At 39.0% G+C, this 20881-nt stretch overlaps 1 protein-coding gene across 7 annotated transcripts in view; it reads right to left on the bottom strand.

Moving 5' to 3' along the window:
• The window catches only part of TSGA10 (testis specific 10), a 119664-nt gene that overhangs the window by 9190 nt on the left and 89593 nt on the right, over positions 1-20881 (bottom strand). For all 7 annotated transcript variants that reach the window (XM_047781461.1, XM_047781460.1, XM_047781463.1 and 4 more), the window contains one exon: positions 7176-7385. In XM_047781461.1, the coding sequence (XP_047637417.1) occupies positions 7176-7385 (210 nt within the window). The remainder of the gene's footprint in view (positions 1-7175; positions 7386-20881) is intronic.

Raw genomic sequence — 20881 nt, 5'->3', positions numbered from 1 at the left:
AAAAGATAAAACTCTAAGAAGTAGAGGAGTAGGAGAAGAACTTTCTGGATTAGCTGCAGTTCAAAAATGAGCGCCCGTTGTGGCTCAGAGATGATGAACCCGACTAATATCCACAAGGATGAGGGTTTGATCCCTGGCCTTGGTCAGTAGCTTAAGGATCTGGCATTGCCACGAGCTCTGGCCTAAGTCACAGATAAGGCTTGAATCCCAAGCTGCCATGGCTATGGCCTAGCCTGGCAGCTATAGCTCTGATTCTACCCCTAGCCTGGGAATTTCCATATGCCGTAGGTATGGCCCTAAAAAAAAAAAAGGCAAAAATGATGTCTGACCATAGATAAAATTTATAGTCATTACAAACAAAATTTACAAGGAAAAAGCCACATGAAAATAAACTTAGTAAACAGCTAATGTCTTAGTAATATAAGGAAGGTGAACAAATTGACGAAATTAGGAACAAAGAATGTGAACAGAAAATGTATCAAATATAGCTAATTAATAAACATGCAGAGGAGTTCCCGTCGTGGCACAGTGGTTAACGAATCCAACTAGGAACAATAAGGTTGCGGGTTCGATCCCTGGTGTTTCTCAGTGGGTTAAGGATCCGGTGTTGTCATGAGCTGTGATGTAGGTTGCAGACGTGGCTCAGATCTCGAGTTGCTGTGGCTGTGGTGTAGACTGGCAGCTACAGCTCTGATTAGCCCCCTAGCCTGGGAACCTCCATATGCCGCAGGAGTGGCCCTAAAAAGGCAAAAAACAAAAAATTAAAAAATAAAAATAAACAGGTAGAGTAATTTACTCTTACTAATAATCAAAGAAATATAAATTAAAGCAAGATGGTATTTCTAGTCCAGGGTGTCTTAACCTTGACACTACTGACCTTGGGGCTGGATGATTATTTGGTGGAGATGGGGTGCCCTCAGCATACAGGATGTTCAACAGCATCCACGGCTTCTACTTACCAGAGGCCCAGAGCACCCCCTACTCTTCCTGTGAAAATAAGAAATGTCCCAGACACTGCTAAATGTTCACTGGGGACTTCCTGTTGTGGCCCAGCGGGTTAAGAACCCAGCTGGTATCCACGAGGATGGGGGTAAGATCCTTGGCCTTGCTCAGTGGGTTAAGGATCTGGCATTGCCCCAAGCTGCAGCGTAAGTCACAGTTGCTGCTTGGATCAGGTGTTGCTGTGGCTGTGGTGTAGGGCAGCAGCTGCAGCTCAGATTTGACCCCTAGCCTGGAAACCTCCACATGCCATAGGTGAGGCCCTAAAACAAAGAAAAGAAAAAGAAATATTCATTGGGAGCAAAATCGCTTTCATTTGAAACAATGTTGTAATTTATCTAATTGGAAAACTTCTTAATGTGTGTTGATGAACATTAAATGGGCAATGGCAAACTCATATACTCTGCTGGCAGGAATACAATCAGAGCATTGCTTTTTTGGTAACAGCTTTATTGGAATATAATACACATACCGTACAACTCACCCATTTAAATTGTTCAACTCAATGGTTTTTAATATATGAACAGAGTTGTATGATTTTGCCACAATCTACTGTTAGGGCTTTTTGTTCATCCCCAGGTGAGACCCAGTAAACATTAGCAGTGACTCCCCCACACCCACCCCACCCAGCATTAGCCCTGGGCAATCCCTCATGGACTTGCTGACTCTAGGATCTGCTTTATTTTGAACATTTCATATAAATGGAATCATACAGTGTGTGTGTGTGTGTGTGTGTGTGTGGTCTTAGATGAGGTCTTAGGTGACTGGCTTCCTTCCCTTAATGTAATGTTTTCAAGAGTCATCCATACTTTAGCAGGTGTTAATACTTCATTACTTCTACTGCCAAATAAAATTCCCTTGCATAGGTGCAGGGATATTTGAGTTATTTACACTTTTTTGATTCTTACAAATAATGCTGCTAAGAACATTTTGTATAAGTTTTTGAAAATTCCTCACTGATTGAGAGGAGTGAAATTTCTGGGCTTTATGGTAATCCTATTTTTCACATTTTGAGGAGCTGTCAAGACATCTTCCAAAGTGGCCTATTTTACATTCCCAGCAGGAAAGTATGAGGGTTCCAGGTTTTCCATATCTTTGCCAACACTAGTTATTGTCTTTTTAACATTATAGCCTTCCTGGAGCTCCCACTGTGGCATGACAGGATCAAATGAATCTCTGGAGTGCTGGGATGCAGGTTTGATCCCTCACCAGGCACAATGGGTAAGATCTGATGTAAGATCTGATGTTGTTGCAGCTGTGGCATAGGTTGCAATTGTGGCTTGGATCTGAATCCTAGCCTAGGAATTTCATACGCCGTGAGGTGGCCAAAAATGAGAAAAAAAATTATAGCCGTCCTAGTGGTTGTGAAATGGTATAGTTCTAATTTGCATTTCTCTGATTGTTACTGATGTTTAGTATCTTTTTAAGTGCTTTTTGCTCATTTATGTATTGTCCACAGAGAAGTGTCTATTGAGATCCTCTGCCCATTTTGGGGGGTTGGATTATTAAGCTATAAGAGTTCTTTATATACTCTGCATACAAATCTCTTATCAGATAAATGATTTGCAAATTTTTTCCAAATTCTGTGCATTGTTTTTTAACTTTATTGATTATATCATTTGTAGCACAAAATTTTTATTTTGATGAAGTCCCTCTAATCTTTTTCTCTTGTTGCTTGTGCTTTTGATGTGACTCTAAAAAAGCATTACCTAACCCAAAGTCACAAAGATTTACTTATGTGTTTTCTTCTTCAGAGTTTTACAATTTTAGCCCTTACAAATAAGCCTACAATCCATTCGAAGTTAATTTTTGCATATGGTATGTGATAGGAATCCAACTTCATTCTTTTAGATGTCCAGTTGTCAGTAACATTTGTGGGGTTTTTTTGTTTTGTTTTTTTTTTGTTTGTCTTTTGTCTTTTTAGGCCTGCACCCGCAGCATATGGAGGTTCCCAGGCTAGGGGTTAAATTGGAGCTGTAGCCGCTGGCTTACACCACAGCCACAGCAACACCAGATCCAAGCCTCATCTGCAACCTACGCCACAGGTCACGGCAACAAGGGATCCTTAACCCACTGAGCAAGGCCAGGGATCGAACCTGCAACCTCATGGTTCCTAGTTGGATTTGTTTCCACTTTGCCACAACAGGAACTCCTCAGTAACATTTGTTGAAAAGAATATTCTTTCCCCCATTAAACTGTATTGGCATCATTTCTTTTTTTTTATGGCCACACCCATGGCGTATGGAAGTTCCCAGGACAGGGAGTGAATCTGAGCCACAGTTACAACCTACCCACAGCTGTGGCAATGCTGGGTCCTTTAACCCACTGCACAGGGCCGGTGATCAAAGCCACATCTCTGCAGTGACCTGAGCCACTGCACTTGGATCCTGAACCCAATGTGCCACAGCAGAAACTCTGGCATCACTTTTTTAAAAAAATTACTTGACCACAAATATGAGTTTATTTCTAAACTCTCAGTTCCATTCCATTGACCTATATGTCTTTGCTTATGCTAATATTACATTGTCTTGATTACTGTAGTTTTGTAGCAAGTTTTGAAACTGGAAAATATTAGTCCCCTGATGTTATTTCTCTTTTTCAAGATTGTTTTTCTTATGTTTTTCCTATGCTGGGTTGCTTGCACGTCCATGTTAATTTTATATCATTTTGTCAATTTCTATGAAGAAGACAGATGGGATTCTGATAGGCATTGACCGAATTTGTTGACCAATTTGAGGTAGTGTTGCCATTTTAACAATGCTAAGTTTTCTGATCCATGAATGTGGGATGGGTCTTTCCTCTTTTTCTTTTCTTTTCTTTTTTTTTTTAAGGGCCGCACCCAAGGCATATGGAGGTTCCTAGGCTAGGGGTTGAATTGGAGTTACAGCTGCCAGACTACACCACAGCCACAGCAACGCTGGATCTGAGCCACATCTGTGACCTACACCAGAGCCGCATCTGTAACCTACACTACAGCTCACGGCAACAAGGGATCCTTAAACCACTGAGTGAGGCCAGGGATCGAACCCAAAACCTCATAGTTCCTAGTCAGATTTGTTTCTGGTGCCAAGATGGGAACTTTTTTTTTTTTTTTTTAAGACCACACCCATGGCATATGGAGGTTCCCAGGCTATGGGTTGAATCGGAGCTGCAGCTGCCGGCCCAGGCCACAGCCACAGCAATGCAGAATCCAAGTCACATCTTCGACCTACACCATAGCTCATGGCAATGCCACATCCTTAACCCACTGAGCAAGGCCAAGGATTGAACCCACATCCTCATAGATACTAGTCAGGTTCATTACCACTGAGCCATGATGAGAACTCCTCTTTCTTTTTATTTATATATCTCTCTGCCCCCCACTTGGGCACTGTCAGTGGGAATGTAAAGTGGTATAGCTGCTTTAGAAAACAATAAGGAGATTCCTCAAAAAATTAAAAATAGAATTACCGGAGTTCCCGTCGTGGCGCAGTGGTTAACGAATCCAACTAGGAACCATGAGGTTGCGGGTTCGGTCCCTGCCCTTGCTCAGTGGGTTAACGATCCGGCGTTGCCGTGAGCTGTGGTGTAGGTTGCAGACGCGGCTCGGATCCCGCGTTGCTGTGGCTCTGGTGTAGTCCGGTGGTGGCTACAGCTCCGATTCAACCCCTAGCCTGGGAACCTCCATATGCCGCAGGAGCGGCCCAAGAAATAGCAACAACAACAACAACAACAATAACAACAACAACAAAAGACAAAAAAAAAAAAAAAGAATTACCATATGATCCAGAAATCCAACTTCTGGGTGTAGACCCAAAGGAAATGAAAGAAGATCTTAAAGAGATATTTATATACTTATGTTTATAGCAGCATTATTTACAATAGCTAAAACATGGAAGCAACCCAAGTGTCTATTAACTGTTGAACGGATAAGCAAAATGTGGCATATTCATACCAAGAATTATTATTCAGCCTTAAAAAGGAAAGAAATTCTGCAATATGCTACAACATACAGAAACCTTAAGGATATTGTGCTAAGTAAAATCAGTCTCCAAAAGACAAATACACATGATGCTACTTTTGTGAGGTACTGAGAGGAGTCAAAATCATAAAGACAGAAAATACAATGGTGGTTGCCAGGGGTTGCAGGGAGGGGAGAATGGGGAGTTACTGTTTAAGAGGTATAGATTTTTATAGCCATTATTTACATGATGAAAAGAGGTATAGATACGGATGGTAGTGGTGGATACAAAACAATGTGAATATATTTAATAACACTGAACTGTACATTTAAAAATGATTAAGAAGGTAAAGGTTATGTTATATGTATTTTAAAATAATAAAAGAAATACTTAAAGAATAGTAAGCTACAGGAGTTCCCGTCGTGGCGCAGTGGTTAACGAATCCGACTAGGAACCATGAGGTTGCGGGTTCGGTCCCTGCCCTTGCTCAGTGGGTTAACGATCCGGCGTTGCCGTGAGCTGTGGTGTAGGTTGCAGACGCGGCTCGGATCCCGCGTTGCTGTGGCTCTGGCGTAGGCCGGTGGCTACAGCTCCGATTCAACCCCTAGCCTGAGAACCCCCATATGCCGCGGGAGCGGCCCAAGAAATAGCAACAACAACAACAACAACAAAAAAAAGACAAAAGACAAAAAAAAAAAGAATAGTAAGCTACAAAAACTGTAGTAAACATCCTTAAAATATTAAAGAAAGTAATATAAATCATCATCAACTTTATACATAGCTCTACTAAGGGTAATAATTTTAAAGCTTAAAGAAGATTACTAGATTACATCTTCTTGGTTATAGTGAATTACTATTTTATAAGCTTTGGCATAATATTTTATATTTCACCTTTATAGTGTTTCAGGTGTCACAAAACACATTACTTTTCCAATTTGAAAACCCCAAGTAAAATACGTTTTTAAAGAAAAAAATAAGGACATATTATTTGAACTTTTACAGTGAGTTTATACTCATTGGGGTACTTTCCTCATTGAAAAGTTCATGCTGACACAGTAATTTAAGGAAGAATCAGAATTCTGGCATACGCTGCTTCATGAATAAAATGTTAACACTGGATTCTTAGAGAAACCAATCAGACACATGATTCTAAAATGCATCAAATCCTCCTAAAAAATAGCATACTAACAAAATAAGAAGTTCGACCAGCTTTGGTAACAACAGAAATGTAAATATAAACAAAATGTTTTGATAATTCAATTATACCATGCAACTTGAATACATAGCCCTTTAACATTCAGTTTCCATCTATCTCTCCAGATGCCTATCAGCCACTTATGCATGCTGCACTGGCCACTGTAAATTACTTACTATGCGCTCAAGAGTTTATTTACACCCTCAAACCACTGCCTACATCATTTTATTCCTCTAGATGGATGCCTCATCCCTTTTTTGGAAAAAAAAATTTATTATAGTTGATCTACAATGTTCTGTCAGTTTTTGCTGTGCAGCAAAAATGACCCAGTTATAGAAAAAAAATTCTTTTTCTCATATTATCTTCCATCATGTTCCATCACAAGTGATTGACTATAGTTCCCTGTGCTCTACAGCAGGGCCTCACTGCTTGATGCCTTATTGCTTTTGAGTTCAGTAGGAAGCCCCTGGGAACTCCTCTGCGACACCCACAGGCCAAACAGGAATCCCCTCTCTAAAGCCCTGAGCACTTCTTATAACACTCTTCCCATAATATTTGCATGTCAATACTGGCAGGCCCTGAGGGCAAGGGACTGTATCCTTGAAATCCTCCATTCCCAGGGGCAAGCACAGTGTTAGGCACATGGTAAGTAACAGCATTCATCATCACTTACATCATTCAATTTTAAAAAAACTCAACCAATTAGTAAATTTAGCTTAGGAGAATATAATTAAGGATGTAATCTAAGCTGGTTAAACCTCAACCTCATGGTTCTTTGCTTATTGATATGTCAGTGTGTTTTATAAGTCTTTTGGTTAAAACTAAATATATTTCTTTATATATTCAAAAGAAAAGTTTCTGTTACGGTCTTGAGTTGTTTGGAAGACAGTAAATTAATTTCTTGGACTTTAAAATCTAAAGTTGAAAGACATGACTTGAGGTAATATTTTATAAAAAGAGTTTGTTCACTTTGTTCTAAAATTGTGGAACTTTTATAGTAATAGTAATATTCAAAGAACCATTTAAAATGTATTACATACCATTTCTATTTCTTGATCTTTAGCAACCAGCTGCCGATTAAGAAGCTCTTTGCTTGAGTCAAGTTTAATACAAAGTTCTCTCGTGGAAGACAAATCTGCAAGGGCAGACACTTTTTCAAACTGAACCTTCTGAAGCTCCTCTTCCATCTTTACAACAGACTTATGTAAAGTAGCAATCTGGGACTTGTAAGACCGTTCTGCATTTAAGTGCTGCCAGGACAAAATTATTAAATATAAGTGTATATGTATTTTACACTTAAAAAAAACCCTACACATGGAAAACAAACTGGGGCAAATCTATTAATGATAGTACCTTTAGAGTACAAGAAACTTTAGATGATATAGGCGATAATAGTACAAAACATTCTGGGGGGAGTTTCCATTATGGCTCAACAGTAATGAATCCAACTAGCATCCACGAGGATGTGGGTTCGATCCCTGGCCACACTCAGGGTTAACTGTGGTTAAGGATCCAAGTTGTTGTGCGCTGTGGTGTAGGTTGCAGCACAGCTTGGATCTGCTGTGGCTGTAGCTGTGGCGTAGGCCAGGAGCTGTAGCTCTGATTCTACCCCTAGCCTGGGAACTTACATATATGCCACAGGTGTGGCCCTAAAAAGACAAACATAAAAACAAAAGCATTCTGAGAAAAATAAATTTGAACTTCAAATTTCTATATATAAAATCCCTGAGTAAAGTGGTCAACTGGTCATTCCTTTTTTTTTTTTTTTCTTTTGTATCCACACCCATGGCATGTGGAATTTCCTAGGCCAGGGACTGAACCCCTGCCAAAGCAGTGACCTGAGCTGCTGTGGTGACAACACTGGATCCATAACCAGCTGAGCCACATTCTTTTCATGTACTTAGAAAACAACTCTTCACACTCGAAAGTTTCAGCCCCAAAGCCTGGTGAGATATACACCTTTGGCCTATAGTTCTGTCTATATTTGCTATGGTTTCAATTATTCCATAATATAAAATTATTGTTGTTGAAGACAAAACATTAGGCATTGTTTCATTAATAAGACCAATCTTCAATTTTTGAATGGCATTTTGATATTGATCATAACATCATAAAATGAAGACTGATATCTCTAGCACTTACTAATATCTCTGGAGGGAAAAAGACTCTGGGCAAGTATAAATCAAGAATACAGGAGATCCTGTAATGGCACAGCAGAAATGAATCTGACTAGGAACCAGGAGGTTGCAGGTTCTATCCCTGGCCTTGCTCAGTGGGTTAAGGATTCAGCATTGCCACGAGCTGTGGTGTGGGTCACAGATGCGGCTCAGATCTGGCATTGCTGTGGCTATGGTGTAGACTGGCAGCTGTAACTCCAATTAGACCCCTGGCCTGGGAACCTCCATATGCCATGGGTGCAGCCCTAAAAAAAGACAAAAAACAAAAACAAAAAACAAAACAAAACAAAATACATCCACATTATGGAAAACAGAGCACGTTTTAAAAACTATAATATGAGATTCAAGTTATATAAATGCTTTGAAACATTCAAGATAATTCCACCACCACCCTTTTTCTTTTTTTTTTTTTTTAAAAGGGACTTATTTAAGTGCACTGCCACCTACAAAAAAAGTATTTGCTGTTATGTGAGGCTAAGAGAATTGAGCAGCAAATAATTTTTTTCCTGCTTTTACAAGTGTTTTTACAGGTACAATGCATAAAAAATTGCTCTTGGAATAAGTTATTTAGCCAAACATCACTCCTTTCTCTGTCCCTTCCTTACTCCATTTCTCATTATTCGCCAAACAACCTTCCATTTCTCTATCCACCAGTCTGCCCACCCATTCATCCATCCATTCCATCCTCATCAAGTATATTCTGTTCAACATGCCTAGATGCACATCTAGGTCTATGCTCTCATGAAACTTCCAGACTATGAGAGACTAGCCCATCAATAAAATCATCAGGAATTCCTGTTGTGGTGCAGTGTAAATGAATCCGACTAGTATCCATGAGGATTTGATCCTGGGCCTTGCTCAGTGGGTTGGGGATTTGGCATTGTCATGAACTGTGGTGTAGGTCCTAGATGTGGCTTGGATCCCAAGTTCTTGCGGCTGTGACATAGGACGTCAGCTGTAGCTCTGATTGGACCCCTAGCCTGGGAACTTCCATATGCCTTGGGTGTGGCCCTAAAAACAAAACAAAACAACATATAGGAGTTCCCATTGTGGTGCAGCTGAAACAAACCCAACTAGTATCCATGAGGTTGTGGGTTTGATCCCTGGCCTTGCTCAGTGGGTTAAGGATCTGGCGTTGATTGGAGCTGTGGTGTAAGCTGCAGACATGGCTAGGACCTAGCATTGCTATGGCTGTGGTGTAGGCCAGCGGCTACAGCTCCAATTCGACCCCTAGCTTGGGATCCTCCACATGCCATGGGTGTGGCCCTAAAAATAACTCCCATTTTCTTGAGCTAGCTGGAGTAGCAGATCTCTTTTCCTTACATTTGAACAAGTGTTAATATATAAATGCATTTACTCAGACATGCGAACGCATATTAAATGTCTTCAATATGCTTTTAAAGTTCATTATGAAAAATGAGAAAAATATTTTCCTTTTAGAAAAAGTGAAAAATGTATTCTTAGGAAATTCCAAATTTCAGTAAAATATGTTCCGCTGAATATATTTTGCTAAAGTTCTGGGAAGAGCTGGATTTTTCTAATTGTATCATGAGCACGTTGTATCCCAAACTCTCAACCCTGATCACCATCACCCTTAATATCACCTAAACTCAACCCTGTTGGATTTGATAACAAGATTCTAGGATCAAGGACAGCAAAGCAAGGACAAAAACAAACAACACTGATAATGAAACAAGCATGCCAATTATTTTTAAGGTCCTTTGAGCAAGAGTTATTTACAGTGATTAAAGCAGATGATTTTTAATTATTCAGGACCAAAAAAAAGAAGCAGGAGCTCCCACTGTAGCACAACAGGATCCAAGCATCTTGGGAGTGCTGGGATGCATGTTTGATCCCCAGCTTGGCACAGTGGTTTAAAGATCTGGTGTTGCCACAGCTTTGGCTTAGGCCAAGACTACAGCTTGGATCTGATCCCTGGCGGGAACTCCATATGCTGTGGGGTGATAAATGAAGAATTTTGTAAACATATGGATGGATACAAAGTGTTGATCCTGTTGGAGTTCCTGTTGTGGCTCAGCAGTTACTGAACCCGACTAGCATCCATGAGGTTTGATCCCTGGCCTCACTCAACCATTTATGGATCCAGTGTTGCCGAGAACTGTGGTATAGGTTGAAGACATGGCTCGGATGCCAAGTTGCTGTGGTTCTGGCATAGGCCTTCGGCTACAGCTCCAATTGGACCCCTAGCCTGGGAACCTCCATATGTCATGAATGCAGCCCTAAAAAGACAAAAAAAAAAAAGACAAAAAAAAAGAAAGATCAAAGTGTTGATCCTGTCAAAATGAAAAGTCCTGGAGAGCCCCTGTGGTTAAGTGCCTTAAGGATCTGGCATTGTCACTGCAGCATCTCAGGTTGCTGCTGTGGCACAGGTTTGATCCCTGGCTCTGGAATTTCCATATGCTACAGGTGCACAAATAAAAAAAAGGTGGAAAGTCATTACTGAGCACTCTAGGCTTGGCATTTAATAGAGAACCTTAGCGGTAGGACTAAACTAGTCTTGAGAAAGGCTACTTTAGACCTGCCATATCTAAGCTTAAAAATAATCTTGAAAGTATTAGTTGATCTGCAAGTAATTTAACAGCCTGCCAGAACAAATCCAACACTCTCTAAAGAAAGACAACAAATCTATCATTTGACAAATTAAAAATCACAATGTCCAGCACTGAGTTAATAAAAAATACCAGACATGTAAAGATACAGGAAAAGTGACCCACAAACAGGAAAAAAAAAATGGCTGATAGAAATAGACGCAAAAATGACAAAGATCATGGTATTAGCAGACAAGGGCTTTAAAGTAGCTATTATCCAGACAAGAGGGAGTAACAGTTTCTGAATTACCCTGTTTCCACAAACTACTGGAAAAACAGACAAAATACAGGAAATGGATAAGACGTAGCACTGAGCTATGATCTCTGAGGGAAGGAAAACAGACCAGGTCAACCCCATGGTTGCCACAGCCAATTGTTTAGAGGTAAATTCGGGAATATTACAGGGAAAAGGAACCAAAACATACTCCAATGATCTCACTGAGTTCAAAAGACAAAGGTCAGAGTTTAGGGAAGACAAAGTGGCTAGAATTTGTGGAGCAGAGCACCAGAGAAAAGGGAGAATGCAAGTAGGAGTTCCAGAAATCTGTATATGCATGGGTCAAACTCCATGGGGATAGGCAAAGAACAATGTCGAAGAAAGGAACAATTACCAAAAAAATTGTGAGCTAAACAATTCCCACATCTCATACAGGGGGATGATTCAAGATCTCACCAACCAGAGTGGAGACACTTTGACACCTCATTGACTATACGAGTCATTCAGTAGAAACCCCAGAAGGGTCACACGTTAGTAGGAGAACTAAATTAGCCCTTGAACTTATACAACTCAACAGCAAAAAAGCCAACCACCCAATGGAAAAATGGGCAAAAGACCTGAATAGATTGTTCTCCAAGGAAGATATACAGATGGCCAGCAAACACATGAAAAAATGCTCAACATCGCTGATTATAAGAGAAATGCAAATCAAAACTACCATGAGGTACCACCTCACACCAGTCAGAATGGCCATCATTAATAAGTCCACAAATAACAAGTGCTAGAGGGGCTGTGGAGAAAAGGGAACACTCCTGCACTGTTGGTGGGAATGTAAACCGGTACAGCCACTATGGAGAACAGTTTGGAGATACCTTAGAAATCTATACATAGACCTTCCATATGACCCCACAATCCCACTCTTGGGCATCTATCAGGACAAAACTCTACTTAAAAGAGACACATGCATCCACATGTTCACTGCAGCACTATTCACAATAGCCAAGACATGGAAACAACCCAAATGTCCATCGACAGATGATTGGATTCAGAAGATGTGGTATATATACACAATGGAATACTACTCAGCCATAAAAAAGAATGACATAATGCCATTTGCAGCAACATGGTGGAACTAGAGACTCTCATACTGAGTGAAATAAGTCAGAAAGAGAAAGACAAATACCATATGATTTCACTTATAACTGGAATCCAATATACAGCATAAATGAACATTTCCACAGAAAAGAAAATCATAGACCTGGAGAAGACTTGTGGCTGCCCGGGGGAGAGGGAGGGAGTGGGAGGGATCAGGAGCTTGGGGTTATCGGATACAACTTGGAATGGATTTACAATGAGATCCTGCTGAGTAGCATTGAGAACTATGTCTAGATACTTATATTGTAACAGAACGAAAGGTGGAAAAAAAATGTATACATGTAAGTGTATCTTGGCCCCCATGCTGTACAGTGGAAAAATAAATAAATAAATTTTAAAAAATAATAAAAATAAATAAATAAATTAGCCCTCGAATAGACTATTCAATGAGTTACAATTCTTAAAGTGGATTTTGGATGAGAATTCTGGAACCTGGCAAAATTAAGGAAATGAGGCTGAAATTAATAAAGTAGAACAAAAGTCATTGTCAAATGACAGTTGGGGCCGAGCCCCTCACTCTACCCACATTGGCACCGTCCTTAATTGGCTATTTTCAGAAACAAAGGCAGTACAATGCTGTCTCTGCTGTTAACAGTGTGACATGCCTGCTGGGTCCATTTCCCCACTTTTCCTTAAAAAACAAACAAACAAAAAACTTTTACATCCAGTGGAATATTACTCAGCCATAAAAAAGAATGAAGTAGGGAGTTCCTGTTGTGGTGCAGCGGAAATGAATCTGACTAGGAACCATGAGGTTGCAGGTTTAATCCCTGGCCTTACTCAGTGGGTTAAGGATCTGGTGTTGCCGTGAGCTGTGGTGTAGGTCACAGACGCAGCTTGGATCCCGCATTGTTGCAACTGTGGTGTAGGCTGGCAGCTGTAGCTCCAATTCAACCCCTAGCCTGGGAACTTCCATATGCCACGGGTGCAGCCTTAAAAAGACAAAAGACAAAAAAAAAAAAAGGAATGAAATAATGGCATTTGCACCTACCTGGACGGACCTAGAAAGTATCGTGCTAAATGAAGTTAGGCAGTGAGACACAAGTATGATATGCTATCACTTATATGTGGAAACCAAAAAAAAAAAAAAGAATAAAAATGAACTTGTTTGACAGACTCACAGGCTTTGAAAACTTATGGTCACCAAAGGACAGGTTGGGGGGAGGGATGGACTGAGGGTTTGGAATGGAAATACTCTAAAATTAGGTTCTGATGATGGTTGTTCAACTATAAATATAATAAAATTCACTGAATTAAAAATTTTTATTAGGGGTGGGATCAAAATGGCAGAGGAGTAAGACATGGTGCTTACCTTCTCCCACAAACACATTTAAAAAAAACCCATCTACGCGTAGAATGATTTGCACAGAACATCTATGGAACACTGGCAGAAGACTTTCAACCTCCAAAAAGGGCAAAAAATCCTCCACATAACTGGGTAGAACAAAAGGCAAAGAGAAAGAGAGAGAAAGAGAGAGAGAGAAGGAATCAGGACGGGACTAGCACTCTTGAGAGGGAGCTGTGAAAGAAAAAAGAAACTGTATCCTGGGAAGCCACCTAATCAAAGGGGAGATCAGTTGAAATGGAGGGACCTCTAAGTCTCAGAGAAAAGCAAAGAAGCTGGACTGAGGAGGATAAAGAGGAGTGAGAGCTGTACAGACCATCGGTACCACTGTCCCGGGACACCACAGACTGAGATGCTTAAGTGGGGGCTGGTGCTGAGACTCAGGCTCTGGAGAATGAAAAAATATAAGCAAAATGAAGCAGCTCAGGAACTATTCCAAGTTAAAAGAAGCGGAGAATTCACCTGAGGGAGCAAACAATGAAACAGACCTCTGCAGTCTAAACAGACACTAAGTTCAAAAAGGAGATAGTGAATACACTGCAGGAATCAAGAGCGAATATGAAGGAATTAAGAGCAGATATGAACAGTAATGCAGATTCCTTTAGAAAGGAACTAGGAAATATAAGGAGGAGGGAGAAAAATTAGAAAATTTATTTGCAGAGAGACAAGCTGAATTAAAGGCACTGAAGAGCAGAATGAATAATGCAGAGGAATGAGTTAGTGACTTGGAAGATAGAATAATGGAAATCACCCAATCAGGACAGAAGACAGAAAACCAAAAGAAATAACATGAAAGCAATATAAGAGATTTATGGGATAATGCAAAGTAGGCTAATCTATGCATAATAGGGATTCCAGAAGGAGAAGAAAAAGAAAAGGGGATTGAAAATATATTTGAAGAAATTATGGCTGAAAACTTTTCAAATCTAAAGGAAACAGATACCAAGATACAGGTAGCACAGAGCGCCCCAAAGAAGTTGAATGAAACAGGCCCACACCAAGACATATTATAATAAAAATGACAAGAGTTAAAGACAGAGAATTTTTAAAGGCAGCAAGAGCAAAACAAAGAGTTAATTATAAGGGAACCCCTATAAGGCTATGAGCCAGAAACACTACAGGCCAGAAAAGAGTGGCAAGATATAGTCAAAGTTCTAAAAGGGGAAAATCTGCAGCCTAGAATACTCCACCTAGCAAGAATATCATTTAAAACAGAAGGAGAAATAAAGAATTCCTCCAACAAACAAAATCAAAAAGAGTACAGCAATACTAAAACCATTCTAAAAGAAATCCTCCAAATAAAAAAAGAAGAAGAAATAGGATGGGGGAAATCACAATTGGAAAGCAATCACCTAAAAAAGCTAATATACAGATCTAAAAGGGAAAAAAAAAAACTACCGTAAAAGCAATGATAAACATAACAGCAAAAGGACAAACATGAAGATGTTAAAAAAAGGACTTCAAAATCATAGAATGTGGGAGTTCCCATTGTGGTGCACCAGAAACAAATCTGACTAGGAAACACCAGGTTGCGGGTTTGATCCCTGGCTTTGCTCAGTGGGTTAGGAATCCAGCACTGCCATGAGCTGTGGTGTAGGTCGCAGACACGGCTCAGATCTGGCATTGCTGTGGCTGTGGTTGTAGTCAGCAGTTGTAGCTGTGATTAGACCCTTAACCTTGGAACCTCCATATACTGCAGGTATGGCCCTAAAAAGAAAAAAAAAATTATAGAATGTGGGGAAGGAAAGTAAGAAAATCTGTACTCTTTTTTTTTTTAATAATGTGTTTGAGGCTAATTGACTATCAGGCTATAAAGCAAACAGATATAGGAAAGGGTTAACATACTTGAAAAACAGGGCAACCACAAATAAAATCAAACATTACGTTTACAAAAACTAAAAAGAAGAGGACACAAGCAAAAAATAAAAGGAAATCATCCACCAAAAAAATAAAGGAACAAATGAAAAACACAGAGTCAACTGGAAAACAAGGTTTAAAATGGTAATAAATGCATATTTATCAAGAATTACCTTAAATGTCAATGGACTGAATGCTCAAATCAAAAGACATAAAGTGGCAGATTGGATAAAAAAGAAAAGAGCTTACAATAGGCTGTATACAAGAGACTCACCTTAAGGCAAAAGACATGTATAAATTCAAAGTGAGGGGATAAAAAAGATACTTCATGTGAATGGAAAAGACAGGAAAGAAGGAGTTGCAACACTCACATCATACAAAATAGACTTTAAAACAAAGGCCATAAAGAAAGACAAAGAAGGACACTATTTAATGATAAAAGGATCCTTCAAGAAGAGGATATTAAAATCATCATTATATATTCCTCTAATATAGGAGCACCCAGATACCTACAACAAATACAGACAAAAAAAGGAGAAACTGATGGGAATACAATAATAGTAGGAGACTTTAACACCCCACTCACATAAATGGAAAGATCCTCTAGACAGAAAATCAATAAGGCAATAGAGCTCCTACATGACAAATTAGAAAAGTTAGACTTCATTGACATTTTCAGGGCATTACATCCAACAAAATCAGAATATACATTCTTTTCAAGTGCACACATGGAACATTCTGAAGGACTGACCACACACTGAGGCACAAAACTAACCTCAACAAATTTAAGAGTACAGAAATTATTTCAAGTATCTTCTCTGACCAAAATGGCATGAAAGTAGAAATAACTACAGGAAAAGAAATGAGAAAAAACTGAGTACATGGAGACTAAACAATATGCTACTAAAAAACCAATGGTTCAATGAGGAAATCAAAAGGGAAATTAAAAAAATATCTCAGGACAAATGATAGTGAAAATACAACCACTCAAAATCTATGGGGTGTCACAAAAGCAGTTCTCAGAGGGAAGTTCATAGTGATACAGGCCTTCCTCAGAAAAGAAGAAAAATCTCAAATCGACAACTTAACCCACCACCTAAAAGAATTAGAAAAAGAAGAACAAACAAAACCTAAAGTCAGCAGAAGGAAGGAAATCATAAAGATCAGAGAGGAAGTCAATAAAACAGAGATACAAAAAAGTCACACAAAAAATCAAGAAAGCCAAGAGCTGGCTCTTTGAAAGGGTAAACAAAATTGACAGGGAGTTCTGTTGTGGCTCAGCAGTAATGAACCCAACTAGGATCCATGAGGATGAAGGTTCAATCCCTGGCCTCACTCACTGGGTTAAGGATCTGGTGTTGCTGTGAGCTGTGGTGTAGGTCACAGACATGGCTCGGATCTGGTATTGCTGTGTCTGTGGCATAGGCCGGCAGATGTAGCTCTGATTCAACTTCTAGCATGGGAACTTCCATAGGCTGTGGGTTCAGCCCTAAAAAGCAAAACGAACGAACAAAAAAAATTTGACAAACCTCTAGCCAGGCTCACCAAAAAGAGGATGGAAATAACTCAAATAAAGTAAGAAATGAAAAAGGAGAAATCTCAGCGGATACTGCAGACATACAAAAAACATAAGAGAATACTATGAACAATTATATGCCAACAAATTTGACAACCTAGAAGAAATGGACAACTTTCTAGAAACTTACAGCCTGCCAAAGCTGAATCAAGAAGAAATAGATCAATTGAACAGACCAATCACTAGAAATGAAATTGAATATATAATAAAAACACTCCCTACAAACAAAAGTCCAGGACCAGATGGCTTCACAGGTGAAGTCTACCAAACATACAAAAAAGAACTTATACCCACCCTTCTTAAACTTTTCCAAAAGATTGAAGAAGAAGGAATACTCCCAAAGACATTCTATGAAGACATCATCACCCTAATACCAAAACCAGACAAAGATACTAACCAAAAAGAAAACTATAGGCCTGTATCTTTGATGAATACAGACATAAAAATTCTCAAAAAAAATTTTAGCCAAAAGAATCCAACAACATATAAAAAAGATCATACACCACGACCAAGTGGGATTTATCCCAGGTTGACAAGGATGGTTCGACATACACAAATCAATCAAAGTCATAAACCCCATTAACAAAAGAAAAGTAAAAAACCACATGACCATCTCAGTTGATAGAGAAAAAGGATCTGACAAAATCCAACCTCACCATAAAAACTCTTACCAAAGTGGGTATGGAGGGAACATAAATAAACATAATAAAAGCCATTTATGACTAACACACAGCAAATATAATACTCAAAGGAGAAAACCTGAAAGCCTTTCCACTAAAATCTGGAATAAGACAAGAATGCCCACTCTCACCACTTTTATTCAACATAGTATTGGAAGTCCTAACCAAGCAATCAGACAAACAAAAGAAATAAAACGTATCCAAATTGGAAGAGAAGAGGTAAACCTATCACTGTATACAGATGACATGATACTATATATAGAAAACCCTAAGGACTCCAGACAAAAACTACTCTAACTGATCAACGAATTCAGCAAAGTGCCAGGATACAAGATTAATATTCAGAAATCAGTTGCATTTCTTTATACTAATAATTAAATATTAGAAAAAGAATACAAAAATACAATACCTTTTAAAATCACTCCCCCCAAAATTAAATACCTAGGAATAAACCTGACCAAGGAGGTGAAAGACTTATATGCTGTGAAATATAAAACATTAATCAAGGAAATTAAAGAGGATTCATAGAAATGGAAAGATAGTACATGTTTATGGGTTGGAAAAATTAATATTGCAAAAATGGCCATACTACCCAAAGCAATCTACAGATTCAATGGAATCCCTATCAAATTACCCATGACATTTTTCACAGAACTACAAAAAACAATCCAAAAATTTATATGGAACCATGAAAGACCCAGAATTGCCAAAGCTATCCTGAGGAACAAAAACCAAGCAGGAGGCATAACTCTCCCAGACAGGTAATATTACAAAGCCACAGTCATCAAGACAGTGTGGACTGGTACCATAACAGACATACGGACCAATGGACCAGAACAGAGAACCCATAAATAAACCCAGACTCCTATGGTCAATTTATTTTCAACAAAGGAGGCAAGAATACAAAATAGGAAAAAGATAGTCTTTTCAGCAAGCAGTGCTGGGAAAACTGGACAGCCGCGTGTAAGTCAATGAAACTGGAACACACCCTCATATCATGCACAAAAACAAACTCCAAATGGCTTAAAGACTTAAACATAAGACAAGACACCATTAAACTCCTAGAAGAGAACAAATGCAAAACATTCTCTGACACTGACCCATACAAATGTTTTCTTAGGTCAGTCTCCCAAGACAACAGAAATAAAAGCTAAAAAAACCCCAATGGTACCTAATCAAACTGGTGAGCTTTTGCACAGCAAAGGAATCCATAAAAAAACAACAAAACAAATGGGAGAAAATAGTTTCAAATGATGCAACTGACAAGGGCTTAATCTCTAAAATACACAAACAACTTATACAATTCAACAACAAAAAAATTAACAACCCAATTCAAAAATGGGCAAAAGACCTGAATAGATATTCCTCCAAAGAAGATATACAGATGGTCAACAAGCACATGAAAAAATGCTCAACATTACTGATTATTAGAGAAATGCAAATCAAAACTATTATGAGGTACTACCTCACACCAGTCAGAATGGCCATCATTAAGAAATCAACAAACAACAAATATTGGAGAGGGTGTGGAGAAAAGGGAACCCTCCTACACTGTTGGTGGGAATGTAAATTGGTACAACCACTATGGAACACAGTATGGAGGTACCTCAGAAAACAAAATGTAGAACTATCATATGACCCAGCAATCCCACTCCTGGGCGTATATTCAGACAAAACTGTCCTCGAAAAAGACACATGCACCCCCATGTTCATTGCAGCACTATCCACAAAAGCCAAGACATGGAAACAACCTAAATGTCCATTGACAGATGAATGGATTAAGAAGATGTAGTATATATACACGATGGAATACTACTCAACCTTAAAAAAGAACAAAATAATGCCATTTGCAGCAACATGGCTGGTACTAGAGACTCATACTAAGTGAAGTAAGTCAGAAAGAGAAAGACAAATACCACATGATATCACTTCTATGTGGAATCTAATATATAGCAGAACTGAATCTTTCCACAGAAAAGAAACTCATGGACTTGGAGAACAGACTTGTGGTTGCCAAGGGGGAGGGAGGGGATGGACTGGGAATCTGGGGTTAATAGATGCAAACTATTGCCTTTGCAATGGATAAGCAGTGAGATCCTGCTGTGTATCACTGGGAACTATATCTAGTCACTTATGATGGAGCACGATAATGTGAGAAAAAAGAATGTATATATGTACATGTGACTGGGTCACCTTGCTATACAGTAGAAAATTGACAGAACACTATGAACCAGCTATAATGGAAAAAATAAAAATAAATAAATAAAACTATATTGATATACTAATAAAGGAGATAAAATAGAACAATTAAAAATGCTCAATGGAAGTTCCCATTGTGGCACAGTGGAAACGAATCTAACTATTATCCGTGAGGATGAGGGTTCAATCTCTGGCTTCGCTCAGTGGGTCTGGGATCTGGCATTGCCATGAGCTGTGGTGTAGGTCATGTAGGTCGCAGATATAGCTCGGATCCCACACTGCTATGGCTGTGGTGCAGACTGGCAGCTGTAGCTATGATTTGACCCCTAGCCTGGGAACTTCCATCAGCATAAGCAACTAATGAGTAGAAGACAAAAAAGAAACAAAGAACAAGGGCAATGAATAGAAAAGTTACAAATAAGGTAAATACTAACCCAACTATATAATCATTTTAAATGTGAATGGACTTACATACAATTAAAATACAGAATGTATGAATAGGGGAAATAAACAAAACTCAACTATACGTATTTATAAACTCACTTTAATATAAAGATGCAAACACTAATCAAAGGAAAGCTGGAGTGTCTATATTAGCTTCAGACAAAGCTGATTTCAGAACAAGGAAACCTACCAGGGATAAAGAGGAGGTATTACATATGATAAAAAGGTTAATTCACTGAAATATAACAATGTGTATGCAGCTAACCACAGAATATGTCAACACACGAGGCAAGAAAAGACCAAATGTCAAGCAAAGATACACAAATCTACCATTACAGTAAGAGATTTCAAAACCCTTCTATTAGTAATTGACAGATTGAGCAGGCAGAAAATGAATAAATACAGAGTTGAACTGGACAGTACCAATCAAATGAATCTAATTGACATTTCTAAAAACCTCATTCAACAATAGCAGAATACACATTCT

The sequence above is a fragment of the Phacochoerus africanus genome, chromosome 5 (genome assembly GCF_016906955.1).
Source record: "Phacochoerus africanus isolate WHEZ1 chromosome 5, ROS_Pafr_v1, whole genome shotgun sequence".
In the NCBI taxonomy this organism is placed as follows: Eukaryota; Metazoa; Chordata; class Mammalia; order Artiodactyla; family Suidae; genus Phacochoerus; species Phacochoerus africanus.
The sequence above is the reverse complement of the archived record's forward strand: the minus strand, read 5'-3'. Positions and strand labels throughout refer to the sequence as shown.